The 24,461-nt window shown below is 51.8% G+C and overlaps 6 protein-coding genes across 6 annotated transcripts in view; 4 read left to right on the top strand and 2 right to left on the bottom strand.

Annotated features, from left to right (window-relative positions):
* Nucleotides 1-1,661: 1,661 nt before the first annotated feature.
* MAA_09777 (aspartic peptidase A1) lies at nt 1,662-2,809 on the top strand (the record flags this gene model as incomplete). The annotated part of the gene is made up of 2 exons (XM_007827775.1): nt 1,662-1,725; nt 1,776-2,809. 2 exons carry the CDS (start codon nt 1,662-1,664, stop codon nt 2,807-2,809), a joined length of 1,098 nt encoding a protein of 365 aa, XP_007825966.1.
* A 3,208-nt stretch (nt 2,810-6,017) lies between these two features.
* MAA_09776 (lysine amidinotransferase) lies at nt 6,018-7,073 on the top strand (the record flags this gene model as incomplete). The annotated part of the gene is made up of 1 exon (XM_007827774.1): nt 6,018-7,073. One exon carries the CDS (start codon nt 6,018-6,020, stop codon nt 7,071-7,073), a length of 1,056 nt encoding a protein of 351 aa, XP_007825965.1.
* A 1,939-nt stretch (nt 7,074-9,012) lies between these two features.
* MAA_09775 (amino-acid transporter arg-13) lies at nt 9,013-9,882 on the top strand (the record flags this gene model as incomplete). Its single annotated transcript, XM_007827773.2, has 1 exon — nt 9,013-9,882. One exon carries the CDS (start codon nt 9,013-9,015, stop codon nt 9,880-9,882), a length of 870 nt encoding a protein of 289 aa, XP_007825964.2.
* Nucleotides 9,883-10,924: 1,042 nt separating this feature from the next.
* Nucleotides 10,925-16,185, bottom strand: MAA_09774 (ABC transporter; the record flags this gene model as incomplete). The annotated part of the gene is made up of 14 exons (XM_007827772.2): nt 10,925-11,153; nt 11,222-11,596; nt 11,657-12,472; nt 12,553-12,624; nt 12,680-12,803; nt 12,860-13,195; nt 13,252-13,414; nt 13,478-14,247; nt 14,322-14,580; nt 14,647-14,898; nt 14,959-15,185; nt 15,253-15,781; nt 15,857-15,939; nt 15,999-16,185. The coding sequence occupies 14 exons, from the start codon at nt 16,183-16,185 to the stop codon at nt 10,925-10,927; spliced, it is 4,422 nt and encodes a 1,473-aa protein (XP_007825963.2).
* Nucleotides 16,186-17,225: 1,040 nt separating this feature from the next.
* On the bottom strand, nt 17,226-18,881 carry MAA_09773 (Cytochrome P450 CYP5329A1; the record flags this gene model as incomplete). Its single annotated transcript, XM_007827771.1, has 2 exons — nt 17,226-17,606; nt 17,709-18,881. 2 exons carry the CDS (start codon nt 18,879-18,881, stop codon nt 17,226-17,228), a joined length of 1,554 nt encoding a protein of 517 aa, XP_007825962.1.
* Nucleotides 18,882-20,637: 1,756 nt separating this feature from the next.
* MAA_09772 (nonribosomal peptide synthase) overlaps nt 20,638-24,461 on the top strand; it is a gene marked incomplete at both ends in the record, with an annotated part of 30,981 nt that continues 27,157 nt past the window's right edge. Inside the window, one exon of the mRNA XM_007827770.2 lies at nt 20,638-24,348. Coding sequence (XP_007825961.2) covers nt 20,638-24,348 — 3,711 coding nt within the window. The remainder of the gene's footprint in view (nt 24,349-24,461) is intronic.

Genomic DNA, 24,461 nt, shown 5'->3' on the forward strand with positions numbered 1-24,461 from the left:
GGTAACTTTTGTTTCCTTGCTGGGGGACTTGTATTACGAGATTGGTGCTGGTGAGCTGAGGGTTCTTGACGAGGGACAAACACTCCTTTCTGACTGAAAATATAATCATAATGGTGTGAGAAATAGCAGAATGCTAGGCGTCTAATTGCAAAGATATTCAGATTAATCTGGAGCAGTATGCGGACTTTATGCCAGGCAGTCCGGAGTACCTGACCACCAACTACTCTTTATTAGGCCGTGGTATATTCGTATATATATTTTTAAAAGCAGATCTATCTTGCCGTAGATTGTAAATTCTGGGATTCATCGTCAACTGATACTGCCTAGCGACATTCAAGTGCTCCCAGTTTCGATAACTATTGGTGTATGAAGATGCGCATAAACACTACAGCCTGAGGCGCCTTTTTGTTTCCTGGCTTGACTTGCGTGGTAATTAAAGGCAGTTGGTGCATATTGACCACACGGCTAATGCAGAGAAATCCATCCACATGATGTATAGCAAGTTTACATATGGTATCCTAGATATTGATTCAGGAACACCTGGGTGTAGCACCTGTAGTCTACTCATTAGGCACTCAATCAATTATCTTAAATTCTCAAGTACATCGCGGCGACTCAAACCGGAGATGTTGACTGTGCATCAAAGCTTTTCTGCCATGGCCCATGACTTGATTTCTGCCTAGGTGTCATGTCGGGTTGCGTACAATGTTCTCTGCAAGTCTTTCGCTTTTGAGGGGGGTGGTCCCTGATTTGCCCGTTGGCCGCATTTCGAGCTCGTTGGCGATGTAACAGTGGAAGTAAAAAGTATTAAAATGACCACATGCAGATCAGGTACCTGGCCATCTCGTTATACAATTTGATATACGGAGTATTACAATATATAAGCGTATGCTGCGTGGTTAGGCCAAGCTGCGGCTAAAACATAGTGTGACTAGATGTCTCACATGACTGTCTGGCTCATTTTTCTTGATTGTATTCATCAACTTGAGTGATGTTACGTAGTGCATACTTTTCGATGGGTAATATTATGCCAGACTGTACATTCATCACCAACTTGAGACATGGCCACATTTTCGGTCGGCATTGGACCCTGGTGGAAATCTTCCTTTGATGAGGTAGCCTTTGCCTTAACCTTTGGCTGGCTGTGTTTCTTCATCCGACGCAGTTCAGCCCGCCACCGTCTCCAAATCTCATCAAATGCTGGCGAGCTTGTGGAGTGACTACCAATAACCTGCCAGAACGACAGCATTGCGTGTCCACCAAGATTAATTCCAGACATAAGAAATGAAAACACGACCAAGGGTGGTTCTTTATACCCACCCCTTAGAATAGTAGGGCTGATTCAGCAAGCGAATTAAACTTGTCTCATCACAAAGATGGCCCCGATTGCTCCAAGACAGGGTGTGAAATCCGAGTGTACACAATGGTTTCCTGCCAATTTTAGCCCACGACATCTCTGCCTCCTGAAAACGGCAAGCCGATCACAATATCTCGCTGGTTCTGACGATTCTTCATTCACATTATTGCCCCCTGTGGCCGATATCCGCATGTTGATTCGTCTCACCTTATATATCGTACGGTATTGACTCCAGCCCGTTCTGTAGAGTTTCCTTGACTCAGGGACTAGGCGCACGGATCGTATTGCATTGTTCATTTTCACAATGAAGAAGCACGGCAGAAATAGTCTGACTGCCGTGGGCATGGCTGTCTTGGCCAAACTTCCAGGTTTGTTGAGTAACACCCCGTAGTAAATCAGAAAGGCTAAACTTTTTCAGATACCCTTGCGTCGCTCAATCTGCCCATCACGGACATGTTTACACATGGCGCGGTGAACATTGACATCGGATTGCCTGATACTCAGTACACGCTACTATTTGACCCGGGTTCATCAAATACATGGATTGGTGCTCAGAAGGCATATGTTATCACTTCATCCAGCCAGAAGACGTCTGATTCTGTGGCTGTAACCTATGGTTCCGGCAGCTTTTCCGGACTCGAGTACAACGACATCTTGACTATAAGCGGAGCAGCCTTTAATCAGAGTATCGGAGTGGCAAATACAACTACTGGAGTCACCGAAGTTGACGGGCTTCTTGGTTTGGGTCCCACCGACCTCACCCTGGGGACTCTGACTCCAGATAAAAGCCAGACGATTCCCACCGTTCCAGATAACCTATTCTCACAGGGACATGTTGAAAGCGCAACTGTCACCATTGTCAAACAAGCCATTACCTTTGGCTCAACATCTCTGACGAACGTCACGTACGCCCCTATTACAGAAGTCGCAGTGGCCAAGACTTTTTGGGGATTCGATGCCAGCGTTGCCTACGGCGACAGCAGCTTGTTGTCAGCCAAAGCCGGCATCATTGACCATGGCTCTACGGCAACGTTGCTGTCTACCAGCAGCTTCAACCACCTGCTGAATCTAACAGGAGCAACGGTAGACGAAAATACAGGCCTCCCGGTTCTTTCGTCGTGCTCTGCATTGGATCCTATAATTTTGACACTGGCAGGCGTCAACATTACCATCCCCGTCGACGTATACAGGTGGCCCGCCGACAATAACACTGCTATTGGGGGCGACGAGAATAAATGCTACCTTGCCATTAGCAATATTGGCACTTCATTTGAAAACCTCTCGCAAAGGCCAGACCTTCAGTTTCGGAAGTCGTCGTTTTCGGGAAACCAAGCTGATGCGGACAACGTCAGTTTTATCCTCGGGTACAACACCTTGAAACACTTTGGTGTTGTTCTCGACAAGGAAAATTCGCTCATCGGCATGACGAATCAGGTCATGGAGGCTCGATAGTGGGAATCGTCTGCCTAAACTCGCAATAAATGACTTGCGCCCCGTTCACGGAGTTGGCTGCAAGCGCTTGGGAGACAACACCATGATGGGCAACTAGTCAGTTCCAACAAATATAATTCACTTACGTCTTCAGGAAAGCATTATTGGTCAGGACTCAGGAAAGGGGAATCCAGTTCCCTGTAGTTCTGGCAAAGTCCAGGACTCTGCTAATATCTTACTTTTGATTCATAAATTTCTTTAATACGAAATGCCAACTCTCCGGGGTGGTGCGGAAACCGGGTCGAAAAACAGGAGCTCAATGTAACCTGATAATATGAAGAAACGTGTTGGACAATGGAATCAGCGAGCCTGTGCTAAGACATTTGTGACTCGGCATGTTGCACGACAGCATGGCCTGTGAGGGCAAGGAGCTATTTCCACAAATTACTAATTTGAAGTGTTTATTCCTCGAAGACTGAGACGTGCTTTATGCCCTATTACCACGTGCCTCAGACCCTGCAAGTTCAGCGAATGGATTCGTTGCTTGAACCGCCAGCTTCTGCCTGACAATGTCATTGTCATGTAACGTCGGGTATCAGCACTGCTGCATTAGCTGCATATGCATTCTGTATATTCCGTACTCCGTGCGGAGGCGCCTCGTGCCGATGTGGCATACTTCTGAGCGAATCCCATTCTTCCCGTCGCGCGATTCGCAGAAACAATGGGCTTGCTGAGGAGATTGGCACCATCCCAAGCATCCAGCCAGTGCTTGTTCTGTGGCCCCTTCAGCTACATCAAACTATTTGCAACCAGGCTACTCTGGAGTTTAGCAGCGTTTCAATCTCCCACTCGTTCATCTCCTGGAGGGCCAATGCCGTGATTCTTTACAACCTGCACCGCGCCTCAAAGACCTGATGTACGGAGTAATGCTCAGTGGCCTGGGATATGCCCAAAGGGAGAGATGTCAAGTTGAGGCCTAACACGCAGCCAGGGCGGAGCAATTATTCGCTCCGTCTTTTTTTGTCAAAATCCATAGCTCAATACGGAGTAGACTGTGCGGAGTACTCAATTGAACTCCTATCATCACCATAGCTTGTTTTCCCTCGCTCCATGGCGTTTGGTGTCGTTGGCAACGGAATAGCACAGCCACAGCCACGCATCTCGCCAGGGTCCCGGCTCGGTACCCCGTACATTCTCCACTTCGGATCGGCGTGGTTTCTTAGTCATCTGCGTGGCTCGTGCGAGAGATCTCACGTGATCTGGTCATTGAAAAGAAAATTGTACCGCAAAATATTTCCTCTCCGTCCCTCAACATTTTTCTTCCTCTCCGCCAACACCGCTACGGCGCTGCATCGCATCGCCGATGGCGCTTTGGCACAGATCAGAAAAGTCCTCCTCTACCCAGGCCGAGTAAGTTGTTGCCATTCTCCTGTTTTTGCTATTTTCTTTGACCATTATGATGAATTTTCCCTTGTGAAATTACCGCGGCTTATGACACTCGTCAGAGTGGCCTGATTACGAACATTACTCAACTATTTCCTGATTTTGTGTATCTTCCACTTTTTTATCACGCGAGACATGTACTATGTTTAGAGTGGTTGCTAACAACTGTGCAGTTTCCAGATATGCCGTTGACAACGGACCGAACTTGTATTTTCACCGACTGACGTAGCAACCCACCATTTGTCGATATAGGTCTATCAGCTCCTCATCCATGTGTTCTCCATAGTGTACTATCCGTTCGTGCATTGCAGATGTACATTCGTTGGGTGTCCCAAAACTGGAAGCTTTGTGTGGCCACCACTTGTTTAGATACTTCAAGCGGCTTCGGCTTCTAGCTAGTCCCAAAAAAAACATTTTGCATGCTCTCTGACACTACGTATCGTTCCATGTGATTGCAATTGCCGCCGCGTACGCACTTGACTGTTGATAAATGCCAATCAAGCAAACGAGTCTTTTCAAAGAGAGCACTAGCACCTCGCAATCTCGTTGTCAAGCTTGCTCGCTTCCGACAACCATTTCAGACTTCCATGATAATCTCTATGGACTGCCTGTATTAAGTGAAACGGTGATGGCTGGGAAATTGTTCCGTTAAGATCATTGGCTTTCTACGTGCAACGGGTGCAAGATGATCCTTCGGAGAAAATTTGTCTTGTCGCATTGCAAGGATCTATGTGCGGCCAGGGAGCATTGGTCACGGCCAACTACAACTATAACGCTTTGGCAAGCAATATCGGACAACCACCAAGTCATGTTCAACTCAAGGGCCGAATATCAGCACCGACAAAGTCAATAACTCAAAGACGAGTCACGAAGCCGAGCTAGCTGGTCAATTCAGACTCCATACAACAATTGACAACATCGCCGTTGGAAACAAATTACAGCGTGACCTACCCTATGGCTAGATTGCACTACATATGTAGACTCTTGTGGTGCTGATTCGGCGATGCAGACCAGAGATTCCTGGTATTAACCCACGGCTCGGGCGTCTGCCTACACATGTAATTAACCCAATTCACTGAATCTCACATGGCAGCCTGACCTGGCCAGACGACATCGATTTCTGCGCCAGACGCGGATCCTGGGGGCTTTGGGGTGTCGTTGATTTTGGAAGTGACGCATCACACAAAAGCAATAATGACAGCCTACAGACGCTAGGCGCATGCACTCCATACCTGCGCAGGCAATGAAACGCTGACTGTACTTGGGTACTATGCATGGATGATATGATCTACCGCCCATGTCTTCAGCAAGCCGTGGTATATGTCGTTGTGAGGATTGCATGCCCTGTCCCGTACCGTCTACGGCCGGGGAGTCAGCGCACGCCGAGACATCGCCGCCAGATCGGGGCGACGGCAATGAAGAGGGGAGGCTGAAAATTATCAATCTTGTTTATTGCAGATCGTAGACGCCACCCGTACATACAACACGCCTCCTGTTATTGCACGCCAACCTGTCTGGTGGCACACACCCTGTGTTTTGTTTTCGTGCTCCTGAGAAATAGTCTCAGCAGAGATCAACATATACGGAGTATGTCTTATACAAATGACCGAATATGACTGAAACGATGTTGCACGGTATGGCGGTAATGAGAGAGTGGGCAAACTCGCCCAACACTTAATACTTGGGCCACTTCTTGTCAACATGGACATACAATTTACTCTCATAGCCAAAAACGACCTTCCTTACTACCCCTTTACCCCATTACTAGCTTTCACCGCAGCCAACCATGTCTACGCTCATCTCAGCAGACAACGAGTGGTCCCCGCTCAAGGCCGTCATTGTCGGCCGGGCAGAGCACTCAGCCTTCCCGTCGGAGCCACGGGCCGTGTTCGAGGCGAGCATGCCGGCCGAGCACGTCGACGAGTTCCGGCCGGGAAACCCGTTCCCCGCCGAGATTGTGGCCAAGGCGCAGGAGGAGCTGGACAACCTGGCAGCGGTACTGCAGCAGCACGGCGTCAAGGTCTACCGCCCGGACGAGGTGGACTGGCTCAAGGTCGGGGGCTACACGGGGTCGATGCCGCGCGACACGTTGATGACGGTGGGCAACACGCTCATCGAGTCCCCCTTTGCGTGGGCCTGCCGCCGGCGCGAGGTCGAGCTCGGCTACTCGAGCATCCTGCGCGAGCTGTCGTCGGGCGACGGCGGCGCGGCACGCATCTGCCGGGCGCCGACCATCATCGGCAAGGACACCATCTACGACCAGGCCGTGGTGGACGGCACGCGCGCGCCCAACGGCAGCCCCAGCTGGACCATCAACAACACGCGGCCGGCGGCCGACGTGGCCGACTTCATGCGGCTGGGCAAGACGCTCGTCGGGCAGCTGAGCCACGTCACCAACATGAAGGGCGTCGAGTACCTCCGCGCGCAGGTGCCCGACGGCTACTCGGTCGAGGTGCTGCGCACGACCGACGACCACGCCATGCACATTGACACGACGATCCTGCCGCTGCGCCGCGGCCTGGCCGTGTACAACCCGGAGCGCGTGTCCGAGGCCGAGCTGCGCCGGCACGCCGTCTTTGCCGGCTGGGACCTCCGGCCGTGCCCGATCAAGCCGAGGCCGCGCGCGCCCCCGAGCCCGCCCATGTACATGTGCTCGCCGTGGCTGGTGCTCAACGCGCTGAGCCTCAACGAGAGGCAGATCTTTGTCGAGGAGCACGACGTCGAGTTTGCCGACTGGCTCCGCGACGAGTTTGGCATGGAGCCCATCATGCTGCCGTTTCAGCACGTCAATTGTCTCGGGGGCTCGTTTCACTGCGCAACGGTGGACTTGGTGCGCGGGTAGAAGGATCCGGGTGGGACAGAGTAGCAGTAGCCGGCTATGAAACCGCGTTGATAGTCAATGAATCACAGTGTGCCCAGAAGTTTTGTTGCACAATGTATGTAATGTGTGCTGCTGCGGCGCGGTGAGCCCAATGTAGCACATGGTCTTGGTGACGGCTCTCACAGGCCAGCGGGGGTGACTGGATCGGCTATTGATGCGGCGTAACAATCTGCCATGTATGCAGATATTTCCCGAAATGGCATTGAGTTTGAGTTTATTTGATAGTTCATCGCCGGAGGCGGGTCTGGCGGCACGATTTCCCCCCCCCGTTCTTCTGTTTTAATAAGGCAAGTCTTAGCGAGATCCATTAAACGGTCCAAAAAAAAATAAAAAATACGGCACCTGGGGTGAAATAATATCCCTCATGTCTCGCCTAATCCATCGCAATCGCAACAGACGAAGGCGTCGTCAACAGAAATGACCCGCTGGTGTCCGGTTTGCGCAGCCAGAAAAACCCGTGGCGAACAATGGGTCGCAATATTCTGCCTGGTTGGTTTCCAGCCGCAGCAAACAAGACCAGACAGACGTGTAAGTCTCAGTTGCGCACACGCAAACACAAGACATGTTGTGATATGTCGTTGCGGTCGATCCCTGCCATGTAAAGAGGAACATGCGGAATAAAGGCAAACATAGACCCACCGTTGCCGATTGAATGGCGGAGCAGATCTTGTTTCCCTCCTTTGAAACCAATTGGCGCCAATTGAGGGCTCTCGTCAATAGCGTGAAAAGCGTGAATATCCAGTGCTGGCCCGCCTCATGGTGATGAGAGGGACAAAAAGAAAGCATTGAAATAAAACTAAAACCTGCTTCCCTTTTCTGGCATGGTCAGTGGGTTCCCAACAGCTGAAGAATGACATGGATGCACAAACCTGTCAAGCGGCGCTCACTAGCTGCCGTGGCATGTGACGTATGACGCCAAGCCTGTCACAAATAATGCTGTGCAATGAGATGCAACCCCTGGCGGCTCGGCAGCTGTCAACTCTCTTGGCGCTCGGGTACAGCTGCCTTTCTCCACGACGGCCACACCGGGGACCTAGGCATGTAGTTGCATATGCACATACAGAGGACACGCCCCAGAGATCCGCATATGCAATCAGTTTAATGTTGGATTGGGATGTGTAGCACCCAGACGGCAGTGGCCCCAGTGCCCACGACTTCCCGCTGCCGCCCAGAGATCAATTGATCGCCATGTTCCGAAGCCACGGGGCCGCGTGGGGGTTTGCGGGAACATTGAAACGTCAACTCTGACCCAAACACCTCGGGGCGTTGCTGCAATACATCTGCCATGGGCACGTCACTTTTTCCCCCTTCTTTTTCGCGCCACTACCATCTTGTCCTGAATCGGAACCAGCCCGAGACTTGCCCCTATTGCGGTATCGGTCGCGACCCTTTGTGCCGCAACGCCGCCATGTCGTGATGCCGTGAGACGATGACGACTGTCGGAGCTGGATGGTAGCGGCAGAAAAGCCCTTTTCCCTGTTATCCTATTCTGTTGTCCCCCGCAGCGTGCTGACCGAACCATTGACCGCCCCTTGACAGCATGATCCGTAAGTGAGAGTCGAGACACTCTGCCTCTACCATCATCCTCCGGCAGCGTCATCAACAACAAACCTTGACCGCCGCGCTCGCTCCATGGCACCGGATTCCACCGTATTTTTCTCTCCCCTCCTCATGAGGGGCGCAGGATTTCAAGTCAAGATGGGAAAAACATTCCTGGCAACGTTCCCATCCGCTTCATAGCAAAAAGCACCCACCGCCCGGGTCCTCACCCCAGTGCTCGTCCAAGACGCCCGCCGATGGAACCCGTAGAAGATGTCCTCTACGGAACGGTAAGTCTTGCCCCCCTTCAACCGCGGCACTTGGCGCCAGGCAGCAAATTCACACGGCCCAGTTCGCCGGCATGCTGGGCAAATACATCGAGTACCCCTTCGACACAGTCAAGGTGCGCCTCCAGAGCCAGCCGGACCAGCTGCCCCTGCGCTACGCAGGCCCGTTCGACTGCTTCCGCCAGTTCCTCAAGTCCCACGGCGCGCTAGGCCTGTACCACGGCATCAGCGTGCCGCTGGTCGGCGCCGCCTTCGAGACCAGCAGCCTGTTCGCCCTGGAAAGCGCAGGCCGCGAGGTGCTGTACGCGTGTGGGCTGGCGTCCCGAGACGAGCGGCTGCCGCTGCCGGCGCTCCTGGCCACGGGCGCCTTCGCGGGCGCCCTCGCCTCCTTCGTCCTCAACCCCGTCGAGCTGGTCAAGTGCCGGATCCAGGCGCCGGGCGACGCCGCCGCGGGCCCCCTCGGCGTCATCCGGGACGTGTTTCGCCACGGGGGGCTGCTCGGCTTCTGGCACGGCCAGGTGGGCACGCTGATCAGGGAGACGGGCGGCGGCGCGGCTTGGTTCGGCGCCAAGGAGGCCGTGACGGCTGCGTTCTACGCCCGGGCACAACAGTCTGCCGCGTCGCCCTCGGAGAGGGGGGATGTTCTGCGCAGGCCGCTACCGCTGTGGCAGCAGGCTGTGGCTGGCGCCTCGGCCGGCGTCTCGTACAACCTCTTGTTCTTCCCGGCCGACACTATCAAGTCCCGGGTGCAGACGCGGGCCGGGGGCGGGCTGCGCGTGGTGGAGGAGCGTACCTTTTGGCGCGAAGGCCTGGCTCTTTGGCGGGGCTACGGGCTGCGCGGCTTGTATCGCGGCTGTGGCATCACATGTCTCCGGTCCGCGCCTAGCTCGGCATTCATCTTTATGTCGTTTGACGGGTTGAAACGTGTCTTTCCGCTGCATTGAGTCCCGCAGCCGCCTCGCGTCACATGCCATGGTGGTTTACCGTCTGGGGCGGGAGACAAGAAGTTGTGTGGGTGGGAGTGTGACTGAGACAGTAGAAGCGAAACATGACGGGTGGGTGCTAGATCCTGCGTCAGCCCTGACCATATTGCACATATCTTATCACGCCTTGTTCCGTGCAACGGGCCAATTGTCTCTCTTGGTATTCTAGTGCGTAGCTAGCTGCCAGCTCGTTGGATTTGGAACCTGTAGAGGAGTACAAGACTGCCTACTTGAGGTTTCGATGAAGACGAATCTTAAATGTCGGGTTATACCCCGCAAAGTGGTGAATGTAGTAAGACATTGAATCCTTTCATAATGCTCTTGCTGTTGAATTCAATATTATGTCTGCTATTTATAGTCATTCTTTTTCTGGGGTGTTTATGCGAGGAGTGATAAGTCGTGTGCAAAGCCTCTAGTATCAATTTTGCGAGGTTGGATTTACATAGTCTTTCTCCACATGGATGGTTTAAGATTCTGCCATGTGGATCACTTCTTCCTTTTGAGACTGCGGACATACTAGACTTTCGGGTGGGATTATTATAACATCTTACGGAGCAGAAAACAATGCGATAAGCTTGTTGTGGTGAGCCGCGCCCGCGGGTGGAGGACCAGAGCCCATGGATGGTCAGCGTAGCACACAAGGATTCCTGGACGGATTCATGGCCGACGGTATACCGGGTCGCTAGACAAGCCTGGGCATTCATCCCAAGTCAGAGCTTGGCACTTGACCTTCGTTGCAGGGGAGGGGTTTGGCTACAGGGATAATAAGCATCAAGTCAAGCTAAGGGCGGGATAGGCCCCGTAATCATCGATCGTCTGAAGTCGAGGCGCAGTGGCGAAGCGGGTCGACGATACCCTCCCCTGCCGCTAGTATTATTGTATATTCGCTCACCCATTCATGTATCCTAGTAATGAGACTGGCTAGAGCATAGTATATCATGTGTTTTTGCATTGGCTCTAAACGTAAAAGATAAAGGGGAACAGAAAGGAACGCGCCTTTTGTTTACTCGGCAGCGCTGCCTCCACTCGTGTATAGCTTGTAGAATGCCGACGTTGGGTTCGCCAGAAGCTCCCCTGGGTTTCCAGATTCAACCACCTTTCCCTTGTTAATTAATACTATCCGATCAAAGTCCGTCACGGTGTGTAGCTTGTGGGCAACGGCTATCAGGGTACGCCCGTCATGCTCCTGCCGCAGTACCCGCTGCATGAGTTCGTCTGTTTCCGAATCAACACTGCCACATTGTTAGCAATTCCGTATTCTGTGGATAGCAAGGTATTGACTGCATCATTCGATTCATACCTGCTTGTTGCCTCGTCGATAATGACAATGTTGCCTGGGCGCGCAATCGCACGGGCGAGACAGAATAGCTGCCGCTGCCCATGAGACAGAGAGTCCTCGCTCACTGGCGCGTCCAGCCCGCCGCGGCTCTCTAGCATATCCCAAAGTTGAACAGCACTCAGTGTTTCGATGATGCGCTCATCAGTAGAGATTTGCAGCGGGTCAACGTTCTCTCGCACACTTCCGTGTAGGAAAAACGGTTCCTGGGGCAATGTGTTCAGGCGCCGTCGTAATTCTTCACGTGATATCTTGCTGGTATCGTACCCGTCAATCGTGATGCTGCCTGCATCCAGCTCAAGCATGCGAAGAATCGTTAAGAGAAGCGATGATTTGCCACTAGAGAAATCTTTTAGTTAGTAGTCGAGTTGTGACAAGAACTGCGCAGAGGAAGCTCACCTTCCAGTTCGTCCGCACAGGGCAATCTTTTCTCCCGGTTTGATTGTTAAGTTGAATCCATCTATGGCAGGCTTAGCGGATGCCTCATACGAGGCTGAAATATTGTTAAAGACAATAGAGCCGGCTGACGGCCAATTGTCTGGCAAGTCGTCCACCTCCCCATCCGAATTCTCCGGCTTGGTATCCTGAACGAAGGCTTTTATGCGACCAATCGCACCGAGGCCCGTCTCCAATTGTGTCCATTGTGTGACAAAACTTTGGAGAACGCCGCTGAAACTAATAACGTTGAAAAGAGCCACACCCAGCAATCCAGTTGATCCGTTGTGAACCATTGTTGCAAACGCAACCAGCATCACAGCAATACCAGCTGCCAACAGATCCAGAACCAAGGTTAACCATCTCTGAATGCACCATAGCAAGTAGTATGGCTTCTGCGAGGTGTCAAGAGCGTCATAGCTCTGATCCATGTACTCTGCAGACCACCCATATGCGCGGATGCAAGTGATACCCCCTAGAGTCTCAATGAAGTGAGAAAATAGTGGTGCTTTGGTTTCAATATCGAGCAATCGCAGCTGGCGCGAAGTCCGTAGATAAAACATCTGAATAAGGAAGATGAGGGCTGCACAAACGGGAATGGAAGCAGAAATGTATCCAGAGCCAGTGAACACCAGTACGGCCGAGGTGATGACGCCAAGGAAATTCATAACGGTCTCGTCAAGAGATTGTGGAAGATCGCTGTCAATCAGCTGTAAGTCTTGACTGAACCTATTTGTAGTTAATCCAGCGTTGGTCGATGTGAGAAATGACGTTGTTGCGCTAGAAGATCATCAGCATCAGCCATCGAACAGAGGATAGCCCTCCCCAACCAAAAAAAAAAAAAAGGTATGAGTACTTACTGCATGGTTGTATCAAGCAAAAGCTGATGGAATTTCCGTGAAGTTTTCGGAACCAACATCATACGGAAAGCCCTAAAAGGCAATTAGTTCAGCTATTTCGCTGTGCCTTGTGATACAGCCAACGTACCAGTCAGATCCCATGCAACCTACAACCGCCAGAGCCGCGAGGCCAAAATATATACCCAGCCAGTATCCAATGTTCTCATTTGGATGCTTTGCGTTGTAGTCGGTCCACCATTGCAGCCATATTGCTAAAGGGAAAACAGAGTTAATAGGTTGACAAAAGGACGGACTCGAGAACACCTACAAGGGAAGCTGAGCCCAAAGGTGTAAGCCGCGCAGATGAATATATAAATGGAAAACGTCCATGTGCCAGCAACTTTGATGTAATACGCATAAACCTGGAAGTCGCTTGTTTTGCGGGCAGACCCCAGCTCGTCTTCCTCATTGGAGAGACCAAGTTCCTGGTAGATTTCTTCTGGCAACTCCAACAACTCCTGCCGCGACGTCTCAACGGCTGGCAGACTTGCAAGTCGCTGCACATAGCCGCCAGACGTGGAAACTTGCTCAAGAGTACCTTGCTCAGCGATGCTACCTTCCTTGTTGAGGACCACGATGTGGTCGGCAAAACGAAGATGACCAACTGAATAGTATTTAGTAAATAGGCATGGCATCGTGACCTAAGACGAGTTACTGTACCTGAATTTGTGGCAAGAACGATAGTTGATTTGGTCTTCTTGAGAACACCACCAGCACCAAAGACAGCCTCCAGAACGCTGGCTTCGGTCTGCCGATCGAGTCCTGTGAGGACATCATCCAAGATAATAAGTGGATTCCTAGAGTATAATGCACGAGCCAATGACTACCTCTCGTCAGCGCCTGAGTTCTACCTCTTCTGAAACAAAACATCACGAATTCTGCTCACCAAACGCATTTGCTGGCCGCCACTTAGACGCGAGCCTCGCGTACCAGTTCTTGTTTGGTCTCCGTCCGGCAAGTCTTTAAAGTCAGTATCTAGCGAACAAGCGCGAATAACGGTATTATACCACTCTGTGTCCCAAGCAGACATCCCCAAAATGTTGCTTTGCACCGTGCCCCAGGTTATCCAAGGCGACTGGGGAGCGAATGCGCATTTAGAATAGTCAGAGATAACAGAACCAGAGACTTCGGGCAATTCACCCAGGATTAGCCGTAGCAATGTTGATTTACCAGAGCCAACAGGCCCAACAATCATGGTTATCTTGCCGCGAGCAATTTCTAGATTTATGTCCTTAACAATCATTGTTTCGGAATATCCTGCCGCGGCGTCCTTCAAGCTAACAGCACTAGCGCCGGCACTGAAAGTAGAGGTATCGAGGCTTTCAGCCCCCCTCAGGATACCATTCCCAGGCACATTTGAGTCGGATTTTTGCAGGCTTTCATCAGAAGACGTGCCAGACTGTTGAACAGGAATGATTCTAAAGTCTTCTCTCTCAGCGGACAAGATATAGGTTTGCACGCGATAAAACGCATTGATGATAGTTTGAAAGTCCTCGAAGCCATGCAGCAGGGACATGACAGGCCTGTCTTGCAATTGGAACAGACTCAAAACTGCAAAAGCAACACCTTCCGTCAAGGTCTCTGTATTATTGATTTTTGCCAAGATGGTAAAGGTCCCAAGACCTAAGACGGGAGCAAAAGTAAATGTGCAGTTTGCTGTCAACACTCGAGTTAGATAGTGCTAAAAAGAGGAGACGCTCCGGGCGGAGTGTAGGGGCGATGAGACTCACCGGCGCCAGTCTGTAGCACGGACAAGAGACGAAAAGCGCGTGAGGACCGGATTTCTTTGATTCTGAGATTCGAAACAATTGCGTGAATGGTTCTTGTCAAACCAGCCATCCTTATCGCCTTCATTGTTCCCAACATCTTGGATGTTACAGCCAACCGTTTTTCAATAGCCTCAAGCCATGGTACTTGGGCGTTTCCGGCTGCAGAGGCAATAGGAATGCCAACAGAAAGACACACTTGTGGTATGTTAGCATTTTGAAACTACGACAATCTAATATCCTGAATCGGGCTATACTTGCAAATAATGAAGCCGGTAGGGGGGAATACGGCGATGCCGAGGAGCCTGTAGAGAAGCCATAGGGACAAGGCAAGCTCCACGAGACTGGCATATGAATCATGCAGAACTGGCATACAGAGACCAATACGGTCAACATCAGCGCTCATTAATGTTATCGCTTCGGCATCGTGAACAGCACTAGCGCTGAGGCGAAGAGTTTTGCCGAAAATAATGGTGATTAAACTGCCGCGGAACATTGTCAAGACACGATATGTCATATGCTCGTACCAGGCCAGCGACAACTACAGAAGATGCAATTAGACTATGAGCGGCGATACAAATGAATAGGAACTACATCGTACTGCTTTACCAATGTGGACAAGAGCATATGCTCCAATTAGACCGTAGCCGAAATTTCTCGTATTGGGACCATCCGGTTCCACCGTGAAATCTAGTACTCTCTTGACTAAAAAAGGTTCAGCAAAAGTGAACCCTACATAGGCCAGCCTCGGCAAGACACCAGCCCACAGATCCCACTTGTAGTGCCGAATAAAGACCCAAAGCAAAGCGGTTTTGCTAGATTTGTCAGCTGCGAGGTGTGTGGATGTCAGTGAAAGACGGACTTAACAGTGGAATGGGGCGTCCAGAAGACCTACCTTTTTCCCATCTTTCCTCCAGCTTAGTAGGTCGAGAGGCATCAAGAATATCTTGGTCGAGCGGCGTCAAAGTGTCCACAGTCAGAAGCGTTTTATATCCCTTGAGGAACAAATTATTGAGCCAGACGAATAGCACTCTACTGTAGAACGAGGCTGTAGCTTCTGGCGATGTGTTTCTCCATTGCAGCATAAGCAGCCTTCGCTTTTCGGTTGTTTCCAAGGCCAAAAGCACCAACTTGACAAAGTAGCTGGCGAGGTGAATGGGCGCCACGATATGGTAGCCCGGAATAAAGAAGACGGTACGCGCACAAGCCATGTCCAACAAGCAAGATATGCCGAGATAGAGACATAGTATAGTCGATGGCCGAACAGATCGGACGTGCTCTAGGTAAGACACGTAGAGAAACCAGATAAAACTGGCGATAATGATGGCTCTTAGTGGTATGGTGAGCCTGGTCGTAGGCGTATTCGGCTGTGTCCAGAGAGCAAGCAGAGCAACCTGGAGGGTGATGTAGACAGAGAATGTCACCTAGGACATCATAATATTTGTTAACTACCTAGTAGGTCTGGGCGATATGAAAGAAGGAGTCGAAGCATCAATTACAAGTTTTAGCGTAAAAAGCCATGATCTATTGACTTTGGGAGCAGTATTCCAAAGAATTATGGCGCGGGGTACGAGGATCAGAACTAGAAGTTTGACTTAGCAAGGCGTCAACACCGAGAAAACAGGCCATCATTTCTCTTACCCGTAAGGAGAAGAGGCAAAAGAGTGAGAATGCTCTCTTCGAATAGCAGCGTGAAGTCGAAGCCATTGAGACAAGCGTATGCCACTGTGGGGCCAAACACGTCGTGAACGTCAATCGAGCACGAGCTATCAGCCACGCTGGCGAGTTTGCTGGTAGTGGTCACAGCATTTCCCCTCGGTGATGCCATTTTGTGAATCGACGAGCCCGTGATTTGGCTCTAGAGTGGTGGCGAGGCCAATTGCGATTTTGGTACGCGGTAATCATGGGGGAAAGGACATGAGGGTGGCAAGTGTCAAGTCGAAAGACTCCACGTCAACATGATGGAATTGTGATGATGGAAATTGTCGCGCATCATCTCCAGACGTAAAATTTTGGGGGATCACCCCAACCGCCTTTGTTGAGCTTACCCCGTGGGGTGAATAAAGCAGGGACCAGTGACCCCACCGACTTCAAGTTCCCACTCTTCACATGTGCACTCTGATCTTGACCAGCTTTCCCCTTTAGGAGCCTTGTGCTCCACCGTCGTATTTATCACGATACATTGGCCGAGGGCCAAGACATTGATTCGTAAGAGCAACTGTTGGGTACTTCAAAGATTCGCATGGTGACGAAATATCGGCGAACACGACAGCAGGTGAAGCGTGATGACGACCGGTATGCGCTGTGGGACTCGGCATTGGACAACATTGAAGCAAGACTTGCAGATTTGGTGGCCAGGGTGCCTAAGTGCCTAGGTATGAGTACTAGCTGGCCCGAAACTGTCTTGGACTCTTGGATCACAGCATATTGATTATCGCCTCAGCTCGCAACTAGACGCCACATGCGCCACCCGAGCGGCAGACAAAGACGAATTCGGAGCCACGACCACCATGACGGACCAATAGGGAAGAACCGAGTCTGGTCCAGAGCAGGCAGGGCCAGGTACGGAGTAAGTACTCCGTAGAGAGCAATTGATGGCCAACGGTGTGCTCCGTACCCCGTAACTCACAAATTATTGACTCAGGTGCCATTTACCAAGGCCTTCGCAAATTGCAGCACACCGCATGCTCTGAGCTAACTATCACCAGTCACTTTTGTTGCCCGTTGAGAACCCGAATCGCTGTATAGAGCCAGCCCACACTGTGATGGCTAATGGCATGCGGACCACTTTATTGGATAGATCGTGTTCTTATTCATTTACTACACGTGGTCTATCTTGCTCCTCGGGCAAGGGCTGCAGACTCGCCATCACGGCACACTTTGCGTGCCATTGCCACGCTCCCGCTCCCACTCCGACAGTTGTCTAAAACCGAGGTCACATCGCTGCCCCCGCGGCATGGCGTTTTGCGTCCCAAGCTGCTCCATACTCCTCTCCGTCGTCAGCGACTGAGGATCGTCCCAAAGCCGGAATTCCGTCACGATGCCCGCAATCAAGAGCTTGATCTCTGCCACGGCGAACGCCTTGCCCAGGCACAGACGCGCGCCGTAGCCAAACGGCATGTAGCACGACTCCATGTCCCGCAGGGTTGCTTCGTCTGCCTCCAGCCAGCGCTCAGGCCTGTACGTGTGGGCGTCTGGGAACACGTCTGGCCTGTGGTGTATCGACAGCGTTGACGTTGACACAACGGTCTGCATTCACGGGTCAATTGTTAGCGCAAGCAACAGCCGTCTATAGAAAGGAACGAAAAGACTCTGCAGGGGATGGAAAGTGCACCAAAAGAATTCACTCACTCCAGCGGGGAGCACCACCCCATTGTATGCCTTGGTAACGGGCACTACCCTCTCGGCCCTTCCGCTCGACAGAGGACGAAGTCGGCTGGACTCTCGAAAGCAAGCGTCCAGGATTGGGGCAGCCATGACGTCGTCAAAGTTGGGCAAGCCATCTTCTTTGACTGGTAGCGCAAGAAGCTCTGCTCGAATGCGGTCCTGCCATTCGGGGTGGCGGGCCAGGATCCAAAGCGTATAGGTGAGCGAGAGAGCAACCGTGGTTTGCGCGGCATGGATATTGTCCAGCATTTCAGCGGCAATCCATGATGTGGGAAACGCCTCACCGTCGGGCGTCTTCGTGTTGCTCAGCTGGTGCAACAGAGAGCCGGCAACCATCTTGTCCGGATTCCGCCTGGCAGACTCAATCTTGTCCATGTTCCAGTCGGTCAATCGCTCCTCGGCCGACAGAAAAGCCGGGTCTTTTCTGGCATAGGATACGACGGCCCTAATCATCTTGTGAACCAGCGGAAAGTTGTAGGAGAGATTGTTCCAGACCTCGACCTCCTTCCAGCCCTCCAGTATCGCGCGCTCCTCGCACTCGGCATCCCCTATTGTGCGGGCGCAGAGCTCGGGACCGTACACCAGGTTCGTGATGTTGTCGAACGAGTAGAAATTGCAGTACAGCAGGACGTCGACCGTCGGCTGTACCGCAATGTCTCTCTTCAGCTGGTCGAGAAACCTCCTGACATTGGTCCACAGGGGCTGCAGGCTGGCCGGCTTGTAAATTGAGGTCGGCTGGTAAAAGGCAAATGTTCTCTTGAGCATTTGGCGGTGCTCCCTCACATCCAGTGTGCAGAAGATTGGTCGCTCGCCGTACATGAGGAAGTTGTCAAAGTATTTACTTTTGGGATGTCGCCCGGTAGAGCCGTATATCTCCCTCGTCAGCGCCGCATTGGAAAACGAAACTTCTCCTGGCGCAACCATCACAACGTCGCCATATTCGCGATGCCACTCGTAAATCTTTTCAATGCGGCGCAGCCACATGTCATGGTAGACGGCCCAGTAGCGTGTGATTTTGCAAAGCCTTGGCCCTGGGACGTTTCTGTATGGCGACAAGAACAGGGCGTAAATAGCTTTCCCGGCTGCGAGACTTAGAACGAAGACAATGAAGAAGCCTAAAAGGGCGTAGAGGGCCATGCTGGATGTGTTTCCACCGTCTTGAAGTTTCAATGATGGTATTAGCTAGCAGTAGGGTAGATGAGCGTGAATTGAAACCCCGCAGCAAGAAGCAACAAGCGTCGTATACTTGGGGGCAAAGGTGGGCTCTGTAAAGGATGACTACAGGAAACCAGGTACGGAGCAAAAATTCCGAGCAATTTGCTCACATTGTTTAAATAGAGGTGATTGTTGGGGTAAACGGAATTGTATCATGCCTCGTCGAGCTAGTCACTATGCTCCGACAATGCTCCCATGATACAGGGAGTAATTCGGACCAGGAACCGTACAAGACTACGGAGAACTGATCTCTATGACTCGTTGAGCAAGACACGGTTGATTAACGGCCGGTTGAGGGACAATGGTTGCGAATTTCCGCTTTTCTTAGACAGAAAATGTTGTAAGACGGCACTCTCTTCCCGTTCAAGGAGGGTTTTTTCCTTTTTTTTTTTTCCTTTACACTCTTTTTGAGACAGACGTGCGTCCATTGTGAACAGGTTTGTCGCTATTCTCTGCATTCCGGAAAGCGCCTTCATCATGCCATAGTAATGTTATAGCCGGCATCAGTATCTCTTGATGCCCGCAGCTCGCAGCAACCTAAAGGAGGGGAGTGTGCATGGAAGGCATACGCGGGGGTACGAACTAGGGATCTGTTTCCTTTTCAAAGGCGGCGGCAGCAAGTCTCGATAGCGACTATCCCGATTTCGACTACAGCTCTCGTCCTCACTCTGATCCTCACCGAATCCTTGTTTCAAGAAAAAAAAAGCACACAGTGATCTGTAAGCAAATACTACGTCAAATCATGCTTGCGTTAGCTCGTTTTTCAAAGTCAGTTAACTCGGGCAGGCCAATGGAACGAGAAACAACCCAGGGTAGTTAGCGTGAAGCCTGAAGGGGAAAAGCTCACATATGTGGATCCAGGCCGTACGCCGTTGCTGTCACACGTGATAAAAGGTGAAGGGGTGTGCGCCAGACCCAATATTTATGCAATAATTGAGTATAGATCCTTCTCCGGGGGTCTGGGCCAGGGGCAGAAGGACTCAAACGTCCAATTGATGAATTGATGCAAGCCACGCGCGTTAAAAGCGGTCCAAGGCGTCGGGCCGCCTCAGCCGCTCGGCCGCGGCGTGGATCCGGAGGCGTGTCTATTGGCGGCTGACAACGTTATGCATGGCCAAATATTGCGATAGCTCTTCTGCAGTAACGGCAATTGTACGGAGTACACGATCGTCATCGATTTTACCTCTTGATCCGTACCATACAGCTGCGTTTTATGACGGAATACGTAATAATGACTTAGCACACGATAATTACACGCCCAACTACCCTGGGACGACAGAGAATCTTGTTTGTGTGTGACAAATGTCGTGTACTCCGTACGGAGTAAGTGTTGCTACAGTCATCATTACGGCACTACAGTTGCCGGTCTGAAATGGCTTGGAATGAGCTCCAGGGTGTAGTTGGGCGTGTAACCTTGAATCATCGACCTGATGGACAGTCACGGATTATAAGCCGTGGGTGAATTGAAAACTTGCCAGCTTCACGCCTCCTACCACTGTCTGTATTGCAACAATTTTTGCGGCCAGTGGTTTTGTTTCTAGACACAGAAGCTTCTTGAGAAACAAACGAAACCCGCAGAAACCATTTCATTGCGTGTTAAACTACACGCGGTGAGTCTGACAACGATCCCGCTAGACACTGTGCAAACAGCGAAAGTGCAATCACGGTCATCGAAAAAATGTCCGCAATTGCACAAGATGAGGTGCAAGATTCCTCACCACCGCACCACGACGTGCCCCAACATGCTGCTACTACTGCCGCTACTCCCCAAGATCTTCAACTCATTTGGAAATGGAACGAGGCTGTTCCAGAGACGGTGGACGGCCGCGTCCACGATCTCATCACGCAGAGGGCACAATTGCAGCCCGACGAGCAGGCTATCTGCGCTTGGGACGGAAACTGGAGCTATCGCGAGCTTGATGAGCGCTCAACTAATCTGGCACACCGACTCGTCCACATGGGCATCGGCCCTGACATCATTGTTCCCCTCTGTTTCCCAAAGTCAAAATGGACCCCGATTGCGATGCTTGCTGTCATGAAGGCCGGTGGTGCATCAGTCGTTCTCGAAACAAGTCTACCCAGCGACCGGCTATATAGCATTGTGCAACAAGTCGAACCGATTTTAATACTTTCCTCCTCTATGACCACTGAGCTTGCCGCGCAGCTCACCCCACGGCCAGTCATAATTGTCGACGAGGCCAGCACCACCCCCGATGTCACTAGCATATTGCCAGAGGTACAGCCACGGAACATTCTCTACCTTGTCTTCACTTCTGGCAGTACCGGTACCCCCAAGGGCACTGTAATTACCCACTCCAACTTTTGCAGCGCGATTCACCACCAGCGGGCCATATTAGGCTACTCCAGTTCCTCGCGAGTGTACAATTTCACTAAACACTCCTTTGATGTAACTTGGTCTGATTTCATCTTCACTCTGACTGCGGGTGGCTGCCTCTGTATTCCCTCTCAACAAGACGCCATGAGCAACCTCGCTGGCTCAATACTGGCATATAACGCAAACTTCATAAATATCACACCATCAGTTGGCAGCATGATACGGCCATCCGACCTCAAAGGCACATTAAAGCAAGTAGTTTTCGCCGGTGAGGCTTTGCCAAGCCATCAGGCTCTGGAGTGGGCACAACATACCCGCGTCATTAATTTGTACGGCCCGGCCGAATGTACAGTCGGGATTACTCTGGCTGTGATAAATGATATTGCCAATATAGACTCCTCTTCCGCCACTATCGGCCACGGTATTGGTTCGTGCAGCTGGATTGTCGACCCGTCCTGTCATGATAGCCTGGTGCCTGTTGGAGCCGTTGGAGAATTGCTAACGGAAGGACCAGTTGTGGGAGCTGGATATTATAGAAATGCTGAGAAAACAGCTGCAGTGTTCATCGAAAACCCAAAATGGCTGTTGGATGGACCGCCAGGAGGCTCGGGACGGCCGGGACGATTATATAAGACTGGTGATCTTGTACGATATGAGGCGAATGGACAACTTGCTTACCTGGGCCGAAAAGACCTGCAAGTTAAGATTAATGGCCAGCGTGTGGAACTGGGTGATATTGAACATCATGTGCGGGCGCATCTCGCCGAAAGCACGGATGTAGGGGTGGCTGCCGAGCTCGTAGCTCCGCGTGACAGCGATAGACCTCTACTCACTGCCTTCCTGCAAATATCAACACCAGCTGCCAGACAAGGTAGAGACGGGCTGGAAGGGGAGTTGAGGAGAGTCATCGATGGACTCAACAATCGATTAGCCGCCCAAATACCGGCATATATGATCCCTTCTGTTTACATCCCACTGGAGGTCTTTCCGAAGAATGCCAATGGCAAAATGGATAGACGGAAACTGAGAGAAATGTGTGAAACCTCTTCAATGCAGGAGCTCATGGCCTGGGGCTCGCCTCTTCCCGAGAAGAAAGAGCCAACCACGCGCATGGAATTCCGTCTACAAGGCCTCTGGTCTTCTGTTCTTGGCCTTGATATCAGCAACATCGGTGTCAACGACAGCTTTTTGCGACTAGGCGGGGATTCTATTGCAGCCATGAGATTAGCTGGAGCCGCGCGAGAGCATGGTCTGTCGCTTACTGTCGCCGACATCTTCAACCACTCGGTACTGCAGGACATGGCAGGTGTCGTTGGCGAGCTTCCCGCAACTAGCAGCTTCATCCAGCCTTACGAATTACTGAAAGACCATACTGAGGTGGCAGTTATGAGAAGCCAAGTTGCTGGCGCCTGCGGAGTCAACGCAGCTGAGATTGAGGACGCCTTTCCCTGTACACCACTCCAAGAGGGTTTAATCGCCCTGACAGCAAAGAATCCAGGCGACTACGTCTCTCGTCATGTATTCCAGCTGCAACCCACAGTGGATATTAAACGTCTCAAGAGGGCGTGGGAGGAGGTTGTTGCGATGACACCTATTCTTCGGACACGTATTGTCAACCTTAACCAACAAGGGCTGGTGCAGGTAGTCCTAAACCAGCCCGTAAAATGGGCGTCCAAGGGTGGCGAAATGGACCTTGCGAAATATCAGAAAGAGGATGGGGAGCTTACCACAGGCCTGGGTACGCCCCTGGCTCGGTTTGCACTATTAGAAGAGTCGTACGGTGAGGAGGTTAGCCGGTTTTTTGTGTGGACGATACACCACGCGCTTTACGACGGGTGGTCTAAGCCGCTTCTTTTGGAGCGGCTTGCTCAAGCCTATGCCGGCGAGGGAACGCTACAGACCTCGCCTCAATTCCAGGGCTTCGTAAGACATATCTTGGGCATGCGGCAAGACGAGGCGACCAAGTTCTGGCTTACCCAATTTGAGGGTTCTGAGGCGCAGACCTTTCCGAACCTGCCGTCGCCGCGCTATCAGCCGAGATCTGATAAGATGCTGACGCACGCCATCAGTGAACTACAGTGGCCGAAGATGATGGGCGTGACTGCGTCGACCATGTTGCGAGCTGCCTGGGCTATCATCACCTCATGTTATACCAATGCTAACGAGACCGTGTTTGGTGTCACGGTGAGTGGTAGGCAGGCAGCCTTGCCGGGCGTAGAGCAGATGACGGGCCCAACCATCGCGACGGTGCCTGTCCGGATTGTTCTAGACAAGCGAAAGACTATCCAAGAGCTGCTTCTTCAAATCCAGACACAGGTCGTTGACATGACGGCGTTTGAACAGACTGGTCTGCAGCGGATTCGGCGAATCAGCCCCGAGGCTGAGAGAGCCTGTGACTTCCAAACGTTGCTCGTCATCCAGCCAGCTGCGGACCAGAAAGAAAAGGCCACCCATGATAGTCTTTTCGCGCCCCACAGTGATAATGATCACTGGTCCCTCGATGACGAAATGGCAGAATTCCGCACGTATCCGTTGTCCCTGGAATGCTACCTTGAAGATCAAGGCGTCGTCTTGCTGAGCAGATTCGACTCTGCCGTGCTGAATGACGACCAAGTAGCCATTCTGGTGAGGCAGCTCGAACATGTTGTCCGCCAGCTATGTAGTGCTGAATCTGCTGAGGCAAAGCTGGAAGACATCCTCTTGGTCGGTCAGGAGGACCTCCAGCAAATGTGGCACTGGAACTCGGTAGTGCCCGATACTGCCGATGGTGTCGTTCACGATCTAATCACCATGATGGCGAAGCAGCAGCCAGAGGCACAGGCCGTGTGCGCGTGGGATGGCGAATGGACGTACCGCGAGCTTGATGAGTTATCGACCCGCCTGGCTCACCACCTCGTCACTCTAGGGGTCGGCCCAGAGGTCATCGTCCCGCTGTGTATTGAGAAGTCAAAGTGGATGCCCGTGGCCATGATGGCCGTAATGAAGGCTGGGGGTGCGTCAGTCGCCGTCGACTATGCGCAGCCGGAGGATCGACTCAACAGCATCGTGAAGCAGGTAAGTCCAGTTGTGATACTAACGTCGATAGCCAATCAGGATCTCGCCCGCCGCCTGGTCCCGCACCAGCCTGTTGTGGTAGTGGGCGAGCAGCTGGTGGCAGGAGCAAAGCT

This window comes from Metarhizium robertsii, assembly GCF_000187425.2.
Source record: "Metarhizium robertsii ARSEF 23 chromosome Unknown MAA_Scf_8, whole genome shotgun sequence".
Taxonomy (NCBI): domain Eukaryota; kingdom Fungi; phylum Ascomycota; class Sordariomycetes; order Hypocreales; family Clavicipitaceae; genus Metarhizium; species Metarhizium robertsii.